Source organism: Morone saxatilis, unplaced genomic scaffold (assembly GCF_004916995.1).
Source record: "Morone saxatilis isolate NCDOM2014 unplaced genomic scaffold, NCSU_SB_2.0 Contig21, whole genome shotgun sequence".
NCBI classification, from domain to species: domain Eukaryota; kingdom Metazoa; phylum Chordata; class Actinopteri; family Moronidae; genus Morone; species Morone saxatilis.
Window position 1 is genome coordinate 12,211,575 of NW_023339774.1, and position 18,783 is coordinate 12,230,357.

The 18,783-nt window shown below is 40.2% G+C and overlaps 1 protein-coding gene across 1 annotated transcript in view; it reads right to left on the reverse strand.

Moving 5' to 3' along the window:
• unc5c (unc-5 netrin receptor C) overlaps positions 1 to 18,783 on the reverse strand; it is a 108,561-nt gene that overhangs the window by 24,783 nt on the left and 64,995 nt on the right. The window contains exons 3-4 of the mRNA XM_035668018.1: positions 14,804 to 14,947; positions 10,113 to 10,216 (exon numbers count right to left, since the gene is read on the reverse strand). Of these exons, the coding sequence (XP_035523911.1) occupies positions 10,113 to 10,216; positions 14,804 to 14,947 (248 nt within the window). The remainder of the gene's footprint in view (positions 1 to 10,112; positions 10,217 to 14,803; positions 14,948 to 18,783) is intronic.

Sequence of the window (18,783 nt, forward strand, 5' to 3'; positions counted from 1 at the left end):
ACTTAACCTCTTCACATAACCCTTTAATTCAATGCATACAACACTGGCATCATGCAGCTAATAAGACACGTATCCCCACAACTTACAACTGAACAAACACTGGATGCAAACTTAATATCAGCAGAGCTTTACAGTAAACCGCTGTAAGAGTGATGTATATTCTACACCGATTCAGTTTTTATGAATGTTTTTCTTCATAAACATGTACTGGCTGAATCAATCTCATGGAGCCAGGAAGGATAGGATTCCCCTCACAAGCTGTCTACTAGTTGAAATGAAACCTCTCTCTCACATGAGCTTAATGCAATAAAGTGCTGCATGACGTAAGTTGCGATGTCACTCACTCAGAGACATCATCTTCACTCCTCAATATGATGCTACAGCATAAGCATCTCTTGCCACACAAAAAGAAAAGCATGTTTTCATATTAGCCGTTGATGATTTCATTTAATTTAGAACTAGACACGTAATGAAAGCAGCTTTATTATTACACAAGTCAATGAGAGTATGAAGACACTGGAACTGTGACTCTGACCTGTGTTAGCAGATGTGTTTGAGTTACTGCCTTGATGCCATTTAGGCAGTGAATGAATTCACTGTGAGAAAACTGGACAAAACTGACTGCCATTCTGTGAGAATGTCAATTCTTACATTCTCACAGAATGACAATGTCAGTTTTTCTCATATGTGTAAACCTAAACCTACATAGGAAGTAAGATTAATGTTGCAAATAATGCTTCAATAGGAAGGAATATATAGTGAAGCATGTGCATATACGGTAAGTGTATGTAATTAGACATTTCAGTATTGTGCAATCGAACTGGCTTCTGTTTTAGTTTTATTTCCAACTAATCTGTTGTGACATCTGCTGAGGTGGCAGTGAGACATCTGCCGTGACTTTCAGAATTGGAGCACCAGAAGAATTCAATAATAACTTACTAAACTGTAGCTTCTGGTTATAGCCAGGCTTTTTCTCCCTGACATTTAAATGTTTAAAAATATCTTAGAAAGTTCCTCTTATTATATACACACACGCACAAATAAAGTAAATTACTCTTGTGCATTATGCATGACGCACTATTACCACTTCATTATTATAGATTACCAGGAGGCTGTATAGTGAATAGAACTATCCAGTGTATTTATTGGATAAAGGTTAGGTGGATTTGTGTGTGTATGTGTAACTGTGTGTGTGTTTGTGTTATAACATCACCATCAATCTTTAATACTGGATAAAACTAACAAATATGACAGACATGACCAGAGAGAAGGACCCCTATGTTTGGAAAACAAATATTTGACAGTGATCTGATTACCATTTTGTGTGTCCTTTGTTCCCTATGTCATGATGAAAAGTGAGGGAACACAGGTCCCATAAAACAAATACAGATGATGTAAACAAGAGAAACGATGTTTTTTGTTGACATGATAAATATTTTGTCTTTCAGTGATCACATCAGTGTGTGCAGAGCACAGGGCATTAGGAAGCAAAAGGCCTGGCCTTCAGATAGAGATTGACATTGACATACAAAGAGGTGGTTATCCAATTTTGCACCAATCACAGAGGCAGCCTCTCCAAACGTGTTGCATTCAGATGTCAAGAGCACTTTTATATGAGAAGGTAATTAAAAATTGAACAAAAGAGCTTTTCAGTGCAGATGGAGGGGTGGGAGGGAGACAGAGTGACGAGAGATAGAAAGTGTTAGGAACTCATGTCAGAAGTGGGAACGTGTGTGTGAGAGCAAAAGTGAGCAACAGTTCACCCATCATTTCTTTAGTGCAGACTGTAATTGGGACTCATTAATGAAACCAGAGATGAAAAGGTAAGCCAATCTCTGCACCACACTTGTGAAAAGATTTCAAATGATTAAAATTCAGCACAAGACTACATCTCATATAGCACTTGTCCAACTTTCTCTCATGCCAACAGACTCAAACATGCACAGAGATACACACACACATACGCAAACACACATACACACAGCTCGTTAGTGTCTGATTGGCAGTGAAACATCCGGAGAGGTAATTGGCACATTTCTTGTCATTAACGAAGGGAAATTGCCACATGTCAGCTGTCATAAAGAGACGGAGTCTTCCTGTCTGGTTGGAGGCAGCCAAGTGACAGAGAGAGAGAGAGAGATGGAAACCTGAACCTAGAGAGGAAGAGAAGGAGACAGGCAAAAAGTAAGACAGGTAGATGCAAAATGGAGAAGAGGAGACAGACGAGTGAGAAGGGGAGCAGGTGCACGTACAAGAGGACAGTCACTAGTGTGCCAAAATATATGATACATCAACACTGAGAGGCGAAGGATGGACGAGACACAATAAAGACAAGGGATGGAGGAAAGAGGGTTACAAAGAGGTGACTTTGTCTTGAAGAGGTGAATACTCTGGATGAGTGAGAAGGGAAAGGGGAAGACTAAAGCAAGAGGTAAACAGAGAAGAAAGAGATCCAACTGAGAAGAGACAGCTTTTTCATCTCTTGAGCTGTGGAAAATTCACAGAGCAGGATATAGGGGATGGTATTGAAAAATAATAAAGACAGGTTTTGGAAAAGGGAGTTGTCAAAAGGAGGAGCTATACAGGGTGAAAGAGGGAAATCAGTGATGTTCAAAGTGATGAATCAGTGCCATATACAGTATGTGTATGTGCAGTGTTACAGCATGCATACATGCAGTGCAGGCATACAAACAACATTGTACAAAGGGTCCTGATTCATTCAAGCCAGAAGCAGACTGTCAACATTGACTTGTGGGTGGTGCTGCCTTTTACATGGACTGAAACCGGGTCCCATCCAAGAGGCTCGAACCTCTGAAGTTTGCATTTCCAGGCCAAATATGAAATAACAGCTTTCTTTTGCCCATTGAACACAATGCATTGTGTACTAGTCAGTTTTGAAAGGATTTTATGCAAGTCGTATCAATCAACCACATAAATTAGACAATGAAAAACAATATAGGAAGCCAGACTTTGTTCTGTTTGAAAAATAAAGTTATGTGCATATATTTACCATTAAAGGTCTCATAAAATACTATCATTACTTCCATCCATCCATTCCACCATCACCACTGAAGATATACTCTATTCCAAGAAGTAACAGTTTTCACAGTGCCTCTTTTGTCTGATCTTTAAACCAACACTTTTTAGCCTTTTGGGCAAATAATTCCCTATGTACACATCCAGCTGATATGGAAAAATATTAGAATTCTTTTAAATCTGTGTTTGTATCCAACTGGCACTCAAAGTCCAATATTCACTCTCCTTTTTGCTCTGTTTTGGTCAAATATCTTTCTTTAACTACTAAATGCTCCACGATGTTTCACAGCTAGTAGCTTATTTTTTCTAACAGCTGTCTGTTGCTCGGTTGGTAGCATACCTGGTGTGTTTTTAAAAACATTTTCGCTCAAAACAACTGCTTGCTGTGGCTGAAAACAATGCTAATGAGGGTGGTGAGAGTGAACCAAAACAGAGATTGATTTCAGACTGTAATCAGCCTTAACCATAAACACTATTTGACAGTTGTCCATCACGTGTCAGCAGTATATGTCTAACATCACACCTTGAACTGTAGATATCAGGGCAACTGACCTATGATGTTTAGCCTTTAGGTCCTTTGAGGGACCCACTATAGTGGTCTACGTCCTATCCAGGTCCTGAATTAGGATGCAATTTAAGTGTCTTTTTACTGTCACTTTTTCTCCCACTAGCAAACATAACTGGCAGTCCTGGCTGCAGCAGCCACGTAGGAGTAACCACTGAGAGGGATGTTTCTGTGCTCTGCCAGGGTGTGCCAGCACAACACTAATTAGCCCAATATACAGAACACACTGCATACAATCCACTCACTTGTTAAGAACCAGTGCAAGGCAAAACCATTCATTACTCATTGCTGTTGTGTCAGAAATAGAACGTACAACAGAGTGTGGGGGTGGAGAGGGGTGTGAAAAGGAGGAACGGGGAGAAAAAAAAATGTTCCACTGAAATGTGCGAGACTCCTCTACAGAGAAGTCATTATGGGCTCCCCTGCTTCTCCACATGAAGTCTAACTATCTATCCAATGTAATTTATTCATTTCCCTTTTTTCGCAGCATATATCCGCTCCGGGCTTGAATGACACACCTGGAGAATGAGCCACAAAAGGTTACAAACTGATTATTCAATCATTCACTACGAGACAACAAGCCATATGCTCTGCATCTGCCTGTATGACAAGTATGGAAATGTGAGCTGTATAAATATTAACAAGCCGAAATGCACTAAGGTGTGATGTCTTGAGATGTGATGGGAAAAATGTTTCTTTGTGTGTCTTGCTTGTATCTATATCTGTATGGGTGTTTGCGAGGAGGTGTATGTGGAGGAGCTGGAATGGGATGGAGTTGGGCAGAGGAGGGAGTGTGAGGCTAGGTAACAGAGGTGGACTTGGAGTTGTTACTGCTGCAGGTGTCCGTACAGAAGATGGATCAGTGAGACTCGAGCCAGGAGTAATGACCTCCTCAAGCTCAGTCCCGCCTAAAGCTCTCAACAGTCTTTTGAAGGAGAATAGCCATTTCTTAAACTAGCTCCAAGGACACTTCACTGCTGCAACACAACTCTCTCTGTTTTCTCTTGCAGAATTCATATGCCTCTTAAAATATGATTCCTGGAACCGCTCACTGCCTACAGTACAACTGACTGAAATTTTGGGGTAGTTTATGTTTTCACCACTCTCTTTTTGTTTGTTCGTCAGACAGGGATCCAAAAAAATGTTCAGAATAGTTTGATGGAGATAGGATAGTATAGGATTTCTGCCATTATACTGTACATTTTGTTTTTTACGCCAAATGTTTTTGATACATTGACGTGTGGGTGGACAAGTTCAAGTTGGCCGCATGCAGGGAGGCACACATGCTATTTTATGTGACATATTAAATAATAAATGAGTATAAACCATTACTAAGACTTCAGCTGCTGCAAGCTGGAGAACTGTCTGATATACTCTGTGCATGCAGTCCTTGGTCTCCCCGAGTCTCCTCTGGCCTTTTAGAAAAGCTTAGTTGATATCTCCTCCAAGGGAGAGAGGTTTTGTGCAGTGATAGAGGTCAGAACTCTCTCTGTATACAATACCATCTTGAGGAGCAAGGATAAAAATGTTGGAATCGATTCGCAAGTTCAGTGCAAAAATCATTTTAAAGTGATTAAGAAACTGTTTACCCCAACATGAGAACTCTCTCATTTATGTCTCATTCCCATGTTAAATGAAAATACCACCTGGCATCCTGCAATTCACCTTGCCTACGATTCCAGGTCGGGAGAGGAAATTAGACTTTTATCATTTTATGCCCGTTTTGGGAGTCTAGACAAAAAAATCTGCCTTTACTTTAGGGGCCTCGGGAGAAAGCTTTGATGGCAGGTGAACCAGTTACTCTAAGCAAAAGAATGGGAAGGGGGTTTTCACACATGCAGTACTGGTGTTGTTTTCTAGTATCAGTTTAAATCTTTGCATCCTGCTAGAGCCCCAAGCAGCGTTTTTCGTCTCTGTCCTATAGTGAATAATATTTTCCTTCCTTTCTCAAAGGTGGTCTGACGCAGTATACGCACAGAAAAACCCCTCGGGTCTAAGATTTTACATGTAAATGTTTGTTAAGGCCTGACCCACTGGAGGTAACAATAGAAAGGGTAGTGACTTACAGAGGACAGCAGAGCTCACAAATGTTGGGCTATTAGAGTAAATCACAGCCTTTGCACAGGAAAACTGAAATGATTGACAGGTGAGTGCCTGAAGGGCAATCTATGGTTGGTTGCCACAGGGATTTAGTCTGGCCTCCTGACATCTTCTCTCCCATGGGTAACCTTCATATAAACACACTTCCTGTTTCAAGGGGCACTAGAGCGTTGTTACTCTTGACATTCCTAGCCTCACTCAGAACTACACTACACACCATTTGGACTGGGAGGAAGCACTCAGCTATTTCTTTACAAGGTGACCTGATGAGCGGCTGTTTGCGTTATGCCTTCACTTCACCTATTAACTGGAACTGGGCCTAAAATCAACAGTAATCACTGACATTTTCACAGTTTGTGTGTGGAAAAAACAGATACTCCATGAAACACGACAAGAGTCGACAAGTCAAGATATTCAAGCTACATTAGATTTCGTAACATAACGCTCAATGCTGAGAGTCATTGTAAGTACATTTACTCAAAAACTAATTATTTGACCTTTTTTTATTTGAATAACAAAATCTACTGTCCCTATAGATTCGCAGAACTACATCTGAAACTCTTGAATTTCTCTCTGGCTTCTGTCCCAGCTGTCTAAATTCATCTTAGACTTAATTTTCCTCACCTCTCTGGGTGAGGGAGTGTGAAGTAAAGATCTTTGTGTTTCCTGGCTTTCTTCTCAGTAAAGCCAATGGACTTAATCATGGCAGCAGGGCCTCTTCCCTGCAGAGCATCAATGACTCGTTACCCATGATAACACGGCAGGACCCCGGCTGACTGAGGAGATGCCTGAATTAAAATCCTGCTTCCATGGAAACAGGCTCAGCAGCTCATGGCGCTGTATCACCTCTGAACTCTTGTCTTTCTCTGAGGGCTGTGACAAGTGCTCTGAAGTGGAGATGGAGATGGAGGCCATGGCAGAATAAAAGAGAAATGAACAATAAAGCTGCATTCTTTCACAAATGAGATTTAAGTCCATTTTATGAGCCTGCCACATATTCATCAATATGAAAAGAGACCACTGTTAAGAGGCCCTTTAGATGTTGATGAAAGAGCTTCATGGAGGTATTCAAAGAGAAGGATCTGCGTTGAGCTGATGGAAAGTCCTCCATCCCCATCTTTACCTTTATTACTCTATGGGCAGCACTCAACAAATAAGTCCATGGAACACAGAAACCAAGCTTTTCCTGCCAAATCACTCCCTCTTCCTTACATCCTAGAATAGCCTCAACAGTTAGATTTTCCTTCTGCTCTTGATTAAGTATATATCAAATATTCATGGCTATGGAAACGTGTAACAATGACTTTTAGGGAGCCTGGTGAGTGTCTAATGTATTCAGCCCATACAAGACGTTCAGATGACGGAATCCATGTGCTATTTCAGAAACCTCAGTCGCAGTATTTCAGTCCTCCGAGGCCAAAGTTCCATTGGTAATGGTCGCAAGGAGAGCCAAAATAAATGCCTCCTGCTTGTTTTCTTTGTGTGTGTGTGTGTGTATTCCACAACTCAGCCTCTATCTGCACACCAGAAAATCAATGTATCAAGTGTGAATAAGCTGTCAGAATAAGAGCTAGGATATCTCTGACTCAACTCCAAATACGAAAACCTCTGAGATGCCTAAATGGGAACTGTTTCATATGTTCTGTTATGAAAAGTTGCTGCATCATCACAGGAGCAATACTGATTATTCAGCATAATGTTTCGTTTTTCCACAACAGCCCCCGCAGAAAGTCAACAAAGACTCAAAACCACTTAAATAGAATCACAGAATGTCATTACTGTGGTAAACCATTGTGAAAACCTATAATGTAAATCATCTGAAAACTGGGAAGACAAAGAGGGAACAAAAGACTCATACTGGATAACATCAAATAGTGCAGTTCCACTTTGTAATCTGACATAATTGTGACTGACTTACTTTGATTCCCCAGAACGTGGGCTTCGTAGCTCTGAGAATGTATGTGTGTGTGTGTATGTGTGTGGGTGAGTTACTTTAGTAAGTCATGGTCAAAATAGAGGAGAAAAAATTGGCATTATAGCTGATCTCAATAAAATAACTTCCTTAAAACTGAAGCAAAAATATTAAGAACATGAGAAAGTGTCAGTGGATGCTACCATTACCATAACACTGCTGGGAGACTATTCAAATCTTATTTTAATACCATCAACGATGACAACAGCTCGGCTTAACCTAAATGATTTTCCTTATGAAACTTTTATTTTAGTTTGATAAGAGGGACAACAAAGTCCTTCCAGATCATCAGCAGTGCATCTTTTTCTGCCAGCTCATCAGCCACAATCACACTGTTCACTCTAGAATAGATGAATAGACTATCAGTGCTCATTTGAGTTGTTGGCATGCAGATGTGTTAATGTCCTTGCTGGTACTCTGACATGTGACATCTATCTATCTGTCAGTGCAGTATGTGTGTTCTGCTACGTCTTTATGTGAAAGAATAGCTTTGGAACCCTACCACACAACTCAATGTCCATCACATGCAGTCCACATGATTTAACAAAAGTGCTGTAAGAGCAGAGGGTTTTATGGCTCAGCCACAGCCTGCCATTCTGCCAGCCTCTCCCTCGCTAGGCAAAGGCCTGTAAAGGAACCACAGAGCGAACTGACAGCCCACTGGAGGCCTGACAACAACCCACTGGATCCAACCCCGACAAACCTCAACAGCTCTTCTCCTTCTGCCTCCAGCCTCTCTCATCCTCTCTAAAAAAATTATGTCTTAGAGTGGGTGAAATATGACAGATCTTTCCTTCACAACGGCTGCTACATATTTCTGCAGAGTCATATGTAACCACAGACTTAGCCCATCTGCTTTTTCCGAGGCTTTTTCTCTGGCGGGCCTGTGTGAGAAAAGGCCTGACAAACACAGATGAAAAAGCAGCATTCAGTTTTGTCCTTTTTCCCACTGAGGCAGCTGTGTTTGAGTTCAGAAAAAAAACCCACTTGTGGAATAGAACTGTTGTCTTTTTCTGTAGCCATGAGGTAAGTGTAAGTAATTAAAGAAGCTGAAAAAGTGCCTCTGTACAAACAAAAAATTCAACTCGATCATAGAAGGAAAAGTAAATGGGGAAAACAATCACTGCTCTTAGAATACAGAAAATGACGCAAGTAGGGAAAATTGTAAACAATCTGTTCATGCTTTTCTTTTTTAGAGAAGCTGAATTGCAACAGATGCCACTCATCATATCCTAACTTAATTCTCTTTGTAGAATTGAACTAAACATTATTTTTCCTTACATTTGTTGGATAAATGCTTTGTTCAGTGATGTGTAACTACACTAAAACAACACTAGTCTATTTCTACCTGACCACACACAAACGCACACCTCTACCGTGAATGAAAAATGCTATTAATCTTGACAAGTGTCCTTTTTACCCTTCACTGTACATCTGGGTTGCCACGGCAACTCCATATGTCAGAAAGCATAGATGTGTCATGATTGGACCCTAGCTGAGTCTTGAATCACTGCACTGAGCCAATCCAGGATTGACAGAAACCGCAGACGGACGGGCAAAATCACCAATACTATATGGCTGTTACAGCAACACTATCAGACTGAAGCCCGGATTGTATGAGGAGAGTCTGCCGAGTGCCAGTCCCAAACTTTAGTCCATTTAGCCTGTCAGCACTTTCAGCAGGGATAAATGCTGTGCAGTTCCACTCACTTAACTCGGCTTTTCCAGGTCAATCACAAGCCTTTACAGAGTTCAGTCCCGCACCCCCAACTCCAAAAAAAAAAAAAATAATTCACCAAAGCCCCCCCACCTATCAAACCACTCTTTCATCCTCTATTTATGTTCCTGCAATCTTAACTGAGCCTTTTCAAATGCAGCTATAACAGTGTTCTACTGTAGGGCAGGGAGGAAGTAGAGCAGGGAGGAGATATTGGCTGTGCTAAGGTAACACAGGGACACAACTGGTTTTATTCTTTTTCCCCTCACCAGATAATTATAATTTGCTCTCCTCTGACCAAATTGCAGTGACTGGCCGATGTTCAGGAAACACCCAAACAGCTTAAATAGCTCAGGCAGTTGTGGAAAAATGTCCTTATCTGTGCGCTGGACTGTGTCAGATTTATTCAGCGTTATTTCATTACAACTTATAAAACGAGCAGAATTCAAAACTGAGGCAAAATTCTGCAATCAACACAGTTTTTCATGTGGCATAAAGGGACAAAACCAGTGGCTGGCATTAACAAAAAATATAATACATGCTAATAAATACATATGCCAAATATACAGCTACCTAATATATATTAAGAAATCACACCAGAAATGATGGCGACATTTCAGCAGAAACCAAGCCCAAAAAGGTTCACATAAACCTCTTTTCAGAACTGGATTTGAGACTTTTGGGAAATATGTATAAGCAGTGAAATGCCTTGTGAACCTTACCTCAGCAGCTGGGATGCCTTCTGGTGGGCGACATTGGAGCAACACTTCCTGTTCCAGTGACACTTCCTTCCCAAGAGGTTCCTGGTCAAATGTCTTCCTCAAGTCTACAATAAACAGACAGAAGAACAATGTGTATCAATATTTACCTGTATCTCATTGACAGATATGTGAGGGCAGTTTTGAGAGCTATGTTTAATTCTAAATGCTGAGTCAATCTATAATGTAATAATAATTGATAATAATAATTGAATTGGAACATCATACACAACAACAGAGAAGAGGAGAGGACTTAATGGGGAGTTACTGTACTACTTGGGAACTTTAGAGTTGCTGAAGCATCAAATCTACAATCAAACCTCCAAACTCCACTGATACCTTTTCCACAAACCTCTGCACTACTCTTGGCAAGCACACACATTTTAGCCTTTTTACTGACATGTTTAATCTAAAAGCAGCAACCACGTCCACCACAGTGTGGTCTAAAATAACATGTTTTTCCTACACAACAATTCTACATACATTTTAATTTATTTTTCAAGAAACCCATTCACGAACACAAACACTTTTCCACAGTCTGTAAAAGAGAATAAAGAATCTGATATTAAATGAACTCTGCAACTATGCCACCATTTAACCAAGCCAGTCCTACTACAAAGACAAGAGTGACTGAAGAGGGCAACAAACGAAGTTGAAAACTATATTGGTTCTATAACTACAAGCTCAGAGGTACTGGCAAATCTTAAAATAAAGCTCAGACCTTTAAGAATCGAACCAAGCATGTTAAAAGACTGCATGAGATAAAGATATAATCTGCAAAATGCTGCAAATGGGTTGCAATAGTGCGAGAATGCTGGGGATTTGTGTCTACTTTACGCCTAACCCGTACATTTCTGATACCAATACATTTCATCAGTTTTTTTTTCACATAACTTTGTCAATGGAATCGCTGAACCAGTCTATGAAAAGGATATGGTAATTCTTCTTCACAGAATGCAGTTAATATACAGACTGCTATTGACATTGTGTGCTAACATAACAGAGGACATTGGCTTTGAGTCCCACATCTATCCAAATAAATACATGTTCTTCAGTGTCTGGGGAGATGTATGAATGGATATCTATAAGGGTAATCATTTCTCATAGGCATAATCACCTGCAATGAAAAGAGGGCTCCCTAAAACCTGATCAATATAGATGTCTAATTTACCAATTTTATCACTTGCTTTCGTTTTGTTAAATTTTGTTCAATAGCTATAACACAAGCAGACATTACACCGAAACAGGGAAATTTCACTGTTCAGCTAACTGTTCCAGGATCCCCTCCAGGAGAAACTACATCATGTTCTTATTACAGAATACATGATCAGGCTATACCCGGAAGCCCTAAAGAATACCTATAGTCATTTTAAGCTTCATTCTTTATTTGGAAAAATTAACCTTAAAATAACAAATTCAATGAGAGCCCTTGTCCCAATTCAACCTGAGAGTATGTGTGTCTTCAGGGGAATATGCCATAACTCCACAAATTTCTATGTAGGCTATTATAAAAGCTGAAAGGGTGAGTGTGGAATTGAAAGCAATTTCCGTAAAAGTCTGGTATGAAATTAAAAGAGGGAATGACTGGAGGGGCATATTCTGGGACAAAGCTTCACGGAATTTGATCCAAGGACAAACAGTTTTTCTTAAGACAGAAAGGAAAAAACAGGAAAGGAAAGGAGGGTAGCAAAACTATGTTTTAAAATGGTACTGTTGTTTGAAGTTGTAAGAATTATTCTACTGTTGCTCTGATGTCAGAACTACAGTGTAGAGATGGATCCTAGTTGCACCCAAAAGATAAAAGAAGATGTAGCCACAGTATGACAGGCGAGGAAGAGAGACAGGCATACATTATCTTACACTGTGACATATTTTATGATATATAGTACTATTTATATGCACTACAGTCAAATCCAATATATTAAATTTGATTTCTCCATATGAAGCTAGTATGGACGTTTTCACTGGGTACTGGTCTGGCTGCTCAGTGTGCAGTATTTCAGCATGCCATTTATTGATTTAGAATAGACCATAATGCCCAGCAGCCACATACCGGTGGTAGTGTCTGTGGTAAGGTCAGTAAATTCTGGTTTGGCTTAAACATGTTTCACAATGAAATATAGTGTTTAAACCCAAGCAATATGAACAAAAATGTTAGCATACATCGCATGCAGAGGGTCACAAAATGCAAAATAATAAATGCGTTTGGTTACATTCCTGTTTCTGTTGCCAGAAAACCCACGTGTTTCTTTAATTATTCTTTTGAGCCAAACTAGAACCTACTACCAAGTGGATGCACTGTGGTTCATCTGAAATATTCATGCTTTTATTACTCATGCTTCTTGAAGCAGATCAACTACAGCTTGTTAAACTAAAATTAAACACCCAGTGCTTTTTTTTAATATCATGATTTGAAAACTTTTGGCATTACTCCTGATGAAACACAATAAGTAGCATGCAAGTGATTATTTTGCACTGTATATTTTATTGGATGTGGGTTTAAATTATGCTTCCCCTCTTGAGTCTCTGCTTTCTTCACTTCTTGTAACCCTGAAAGGTACTGTGGGACACTGAAGGGTGTGGGACCAGCTGAATCGACATTCCTGTGGGAGTCACACCATTCCCTCCTCGGCAGACAAAAACTTCCAGCCTCACTCGCCCTCAGAAGGATACACATATGACAACCATTACCTTAAGTGGATATGTTTGGCTACTTGTCATGCTAAATTACACCAGTCTTACACTTCAGAAACAGTTTCTTCTTGCTTAGTAAATCATTAGGTACTGGTGCAAATCAGGATTAGGAATGACTTACCAATTTTTAGTTTTAACCATTAATTAAGTCACTTGTAATAAAGTTGAGGTTTTACTTATTATGTTGTACTCGTAAAAATTACAAGGCCACAAACAAACAAGAAAATCAATTTCCAGCTTTCTCATTAAATATTTTCCTCTGACAGTCTTTTGAAAGGCATTTCAGCTGATTTGATTCATTCATTTAATTTGCTTCTGTGCACATACTTGTAATGTCTTTCTTTGGCAACCCACCACTGCTCTCCAAATATGGAGGCCAATCAAAATGCTTTTTCTGATGTTACATGAAGAAAAGGCAATCAAAGGGAATTTAAACAGAAACTCTGACAATACTTTTAGTCCGACCAGGCTTTTTTGCAAGTCTGAAAGCCAGTCCTTCAACACAACAACCTCTTAACTCGCCAGCGCTGGCTCTGACTCACCATCTGATTAAACTGTATATGTTTAGATGATGGGAGAGGAGAGGAAAACAAGCCCAGTTTCCATTAGCCTAACGGGATAGAGTCTGGCTCTGACAAGAAGCCTGCCTGAAGAGAGAGCCCAGCAGAGGAGCTAATCCATTCAGCAGAAGCTAATGGGAGGGGAAGAGGGGTCCATTGTGATTTGAGGGATAGGTTAGTGCTGGAAGGCTGCTCATCATGGGTGATTATAGGAGGTGGAGCAGCGGGAGTGGGCTCGGTGGGAGACTGAGAGGCATGATTCTGATTCACCAGGCTAGTTTAACAGAGGCAGTAATGAGAAGAGCTACTGCTGGTTGAAAAAGAGAGCATACACTGAATTCAAAGATAAATTGTACAGAAAACAGGGGGTACTAGTAAGAGAAAGAGTTACAGAGACAGTGATATGAAGATGCAGAGAGAGAAAATGAGAATTAGGTGAGCAAAAAATCGAGGGGGGCACGTATATGATTGCTAAGTGCCTCTAAATGGAGTAGCTCAGGTGAAAATCATGGATATTGACTCCGCACTGTGCTACTCTGCTGTACTGTATAGTGAAGATGAAATCATTCTGACATTGGCACCAAGTTGCCAGCAAAACATTAAGCTCTAGTGATATCCAGCAGTTGATACAGACTACGATACACACTGCAAGTGGGTGTTGCATTTTTTTGTCTGTTTGCCACAAGTCAAAACAGAAACAGCAAAGCTGGGCGGGACATGTCAGTCACAATGCCTTGAAAGGAGCCCCTTCAGGTGGAATTTTGACAACAATGTGTAAGCAGTAGTGTTATGTAATATGTGCTGTGTTGCAGGAGCATTGCCTTTTTGTTATAACTACACACTGCTTTCCTCACTGCGTCCTCTGGGGTGTCATTACTTTTTCAGATTTTGATTGACAGATCCATTGGGGAACAGTTAAAAATGAGCCTAAACTTTAGAGGCAACACAATGTTTCTCATTACTTGGAAACAATTGTAGTCTGCTTTTTAGTAGGAGGACAAACACACAGGCAGGAAACAAATGAGGACCACCTACAGGAAAAAGAGGGAACACTGGTGTAAACATGTGCCGTAGCCTCTCTACTGTGTATATACTGCTGCAGCTCTCTCCCTTCCTCTGCACTGCTTCCAGGTTTGTACTGTAGACAAAGAAACCGATTCTGATTCTGCAGGCTTTTTACCAACTCAAGTTCAAAGGGACACTTGAGTCCCATGTTAGTAAAAAAACCTTTTTTTTTCACTGCTTCTATCTCCAGAATCTATAAATCTGTCGTGATGCACAAATTGGTCTGTGAGACGCATTTCCTTGGCAGTCGAGAGATTTTGTTTGGAGAGGAATACAAAGATGAGAGGGAAGATAAAGACTGAGTAATGGGATAAGGAGTGGGATGAGAATACTCACAGGCGATTCGGACATGGGCTTTGCGGCTCTTGGTGGTCCCTGCGGAGCTCCAGGCCACACACTGACACCAGAAGTCCTCGGGCCCAAACAACTCCTCCACCTGCTGCCGAGTGATCTCTATGCTGGCCTCTCTCACAACCAGGCCTGCGAGGGGAGACAGAAAGGATTGAAGGGGAGCGAGATAAAGAGAAAACAATGATGGGCATACAAGAAGAAAGAAAGAGAGGGGGGAATGAGGGAAAAAAAATGGGGGAAGAAAGAATTAGTATTTTTATGAACAGAAAACATGGAGAACAAGTGAAAATAAGGAACCAAATTGAATTAGTTGATATATCACCTTCACACTTATCCGTGTCGCATTCTCTTAAAAGGGGAGAGACTGATGCTAGTGTCAATACTAGATCCAATCGAACAAACTAGTACAATTTACATCAGTCACATCACATGCTTAGACACTGGATATTTGTGTATTTGTGTGTGTGTGTGTGTCAGCACCGATTTTGGAGCCAAAGCGTTGAGCCGTTTGGGTCTGGGCCCTGTGGGGGAGGATTCTCGGCGTCATGGCTAACACAATCCTGTTTGCTAACTCCTCTGATTACTGCTCATCTGGGTGCCAGGACCCAAACAAACAAATCATCCCCAAAGCAAATGCCTCTACCCACAGCTGCCCCTCTAGAGCAGATTATGCGGCTCCTGGAGTCTGTACGTCTGTATATCTGTATATGTGAGAGCATATGAATTAAGTGCATGCATATATGTATGCATTATGTGGTGCAAAAGCAAGCTACAGATGCTTCCCATGCATCCAGCTCAATCCATCATCCTTTTTTGATAGAATGGAATATTTATGAGGACAATGGTGGTATCATTAAGTGCTTGCGAAAATGAGAATTAGTAAATTAGTATTGAATATCTGACCCCAATGAAAACAGGGTCGATACTAATATAAGAGTATTATTCTATATTCTATATGAGACATCATCTATTGTTTCAAGTGGATGCTGCTGGCCTCCAGAAAAACCTGAATTTAAAAAATAAAATAAAAAATGGATTCATGCTGGGAACACTTTACATTGACTCAATAGTGCTGTAACAGTTCTGCAGATTTTTCAGAAGAGCATTCATGCTGTGGATATCCCATGCCACCATATTCCCCAAGTCCTGCTCTATTAGCTTTATATATGAGGGTTGTGCAGCCCACTGTCATTTTCCTGGAACTGTCATGCTCATGTACCTGGTCAGCAAGAACGTGAAAGTGGACTGTGGCATTCAAATTATGCCCAGTTGCTACTAAAGGGCCTTTTGTGTGCAGAGGAAACATTTCCTACACCATTAGCCCAATCACCAGCCTGTACCATTACCACCAGGAAGAATATATCTACAGATTTATGTTTTTTCTCCACCAAATTCAGATCCTGTCATCAGCATTGTAAACCACTCAGACCTGGGAGCTTTTTCTCCCCTTTTGCTGACAGAGTGACAAAGTCTTCTGTTGCAGTTGTAGTACATCCAATTCAAAGTTTAATGAGCACCCTTTTATTGCAGTTATGTATACAGTTATATAGCCTGCCTACAATATTGATATTCATTTTTTGACATTTCTTGTCAGTTTTTTCAAGACTGTTACTATCTGATTGTGTCAAAAAGGTATGACTTATTGTCACGTGACTCACTAGCATTAACAATCTGTTTACATGTACGAGGATGTGTACATCTTATTACTGTTACAGAGAGTATGCTCTATGTTTTTGCACATGCAAATAGCTAAAGTTTATAAAAAAACAACCCCAACACTCTTTCCTTAGTGCACATCATTGCCTGCTAATTCAAAAATAATGGTGAGGCTGGTGTCTCTTGACCAGACACAAATTAAAAGGGCTGCACAGAGTGCATGCCAATTTAAACGGGGCAGTTGTGGAATTAATGATGTGGCCATGTTGTCATAAGACCAAAAGTGCTAGTACTAAACTGAAGCTAACTTTAGCTACTCTTGATAGAGAATCAACTATTCAACTTGCCTTTATTTGAGAACGGTATCTCTTTGTTCCTATAGTTTTTGATATAAGAAAACGACTGGGAGGCGAAGAAAGCATTAGATAACTAAGAATACCACAAAAACAATGTTATGGCCAATTACTAGCTAGCTAACATGTTATCAAAGGTTGATAACATTGCTCACAATGTCAGAAACTTTAAGCTGCTAATAATAGGATGCATAATGATCTTTCTCTTCAGTGGTTGTGATCTTTTACCATGCTATAGTAGTAGCAACACAGCTACAGCAATACTGACAAATGTTAATGTTAAACTTAATATTCAGAGTTACTCATTATTGATTTTATTAACTGAACCTGGATTTTTTATGATTACTCTATAACTGTAACCAAATTAACCTAGTGTTGGAGCTACTTACTGTATATTTTTTCTTCATGTTATTCATTTCTTTTTTATCTGAGCTTACCTAAGAGAGATAGCATGTGTTGTTGATGTGACATCATTTATCATGTGCAGCTTTGAAATTGTGTCACAGATCATTGACTCATCGGTGGCCCACTGTTCATTCAATCAGTAACCTAATCTTTGCCTGAAATCAAATTCATTACATAGTGATTCACTACCTTCTGAACTAGAGATAAAATGGACCAATTTGAGACACACTGTGAACCTTTGCCAGTAATCGAAATTAAAAAAAAGTCAGTTTAGCTTGATTGTGTAAACTCACTTAGATTATAATCAATTTATCAGCGAAACTGTGGCTGTAATCTGTTGGGCAATTTGTATCACTAATGTTAGGAAAGGGCAGAAGGACCATTGCTATGTTCCTTAAACATTTCACTCACTGTAGCTTGCATGCATCCAGTCTTCTCTGTCATGTATATTATTGTGACAAGTCAAATGACAAGGAAAAGTCTAACAAATGATAAACTGCAGTTTTGGAAATTGCTACAATGGAATAGAAACTAATGAAAGAAAGAAGACTCGGTTTATGTGTATGTTAATAACCTTTACCTTTATATTCCTTTTCTGGATGACCACAATTTGAACAAAGGTTCAGGATCTATTCTGCAGTTCCAGGAGGTTTATACAGTAGGTGTCTGAATATCTGGCTGAATGAAAAATGCAAAGAGACTGGATGGTTAAAAAATGAACATGCCATTTTACTTCAGGTTCAGTGCATTCACACAGCCTCCTTGCTCTGGCACACACACCAAGCACAGTGACATCCCACACACCAGCTTTGCTCTCATGTAAAATTTACACAGTGTGCCGACAGGCAGACGAACAGCCGCGTCTGTTGTGTGTGCATTATGCTTCTGCGTCTAAGTGTGTCTCCACATGCATGCATGAGTCGAGGGGTGTGTGTCTGTGGTTGTCTGTACTGTGTGTTCCACTGAAAGGATGTGTATTGAGAATTTCAAGGATGAATGTGATGGATGTAAGAACATCACACACTGAGTAGCAGAGGCAAAATCAATAGTGGAAACAATAAGTAAGCAGATATGAATTCTCTGAGGGTGTAAAACACGTGCCAGAATCGGTTAATTTTTTTTTTCTGTCTGTGCTCCAGACTGTTTCTGAAGAATGTTCTATAGTGGTGAATGATCTGTCTGACATTGTTAGAATAAGCCCTCTGCACCAAAAGATAACTTAAAGTGATGATGACGACTACTTAGAAGGACTACTCCATGACTTCATTGCTATTACTAAAGCAGGATTAAACTTTCCCTGACGTGTTGCTCTTGAAACACATCAGAAGGATCACTCTAGCAGAAGAACAGGGCTCTGACCTGAGCCTGCTGACCTCATTCAGTGACTTCATATGTTTTCTCAGCTAGCAGCTCTTAGCACACTGTATAGCATTACAATGGCAACAACGAAACAAAACAGACACAGACTTCCACTCTCAATTTGCAATCAAGAGGGGAAAAGCAAGTGTGGCCCGTGTCAAGACCAGCAATGAGGGGCTACTTCACACCCGT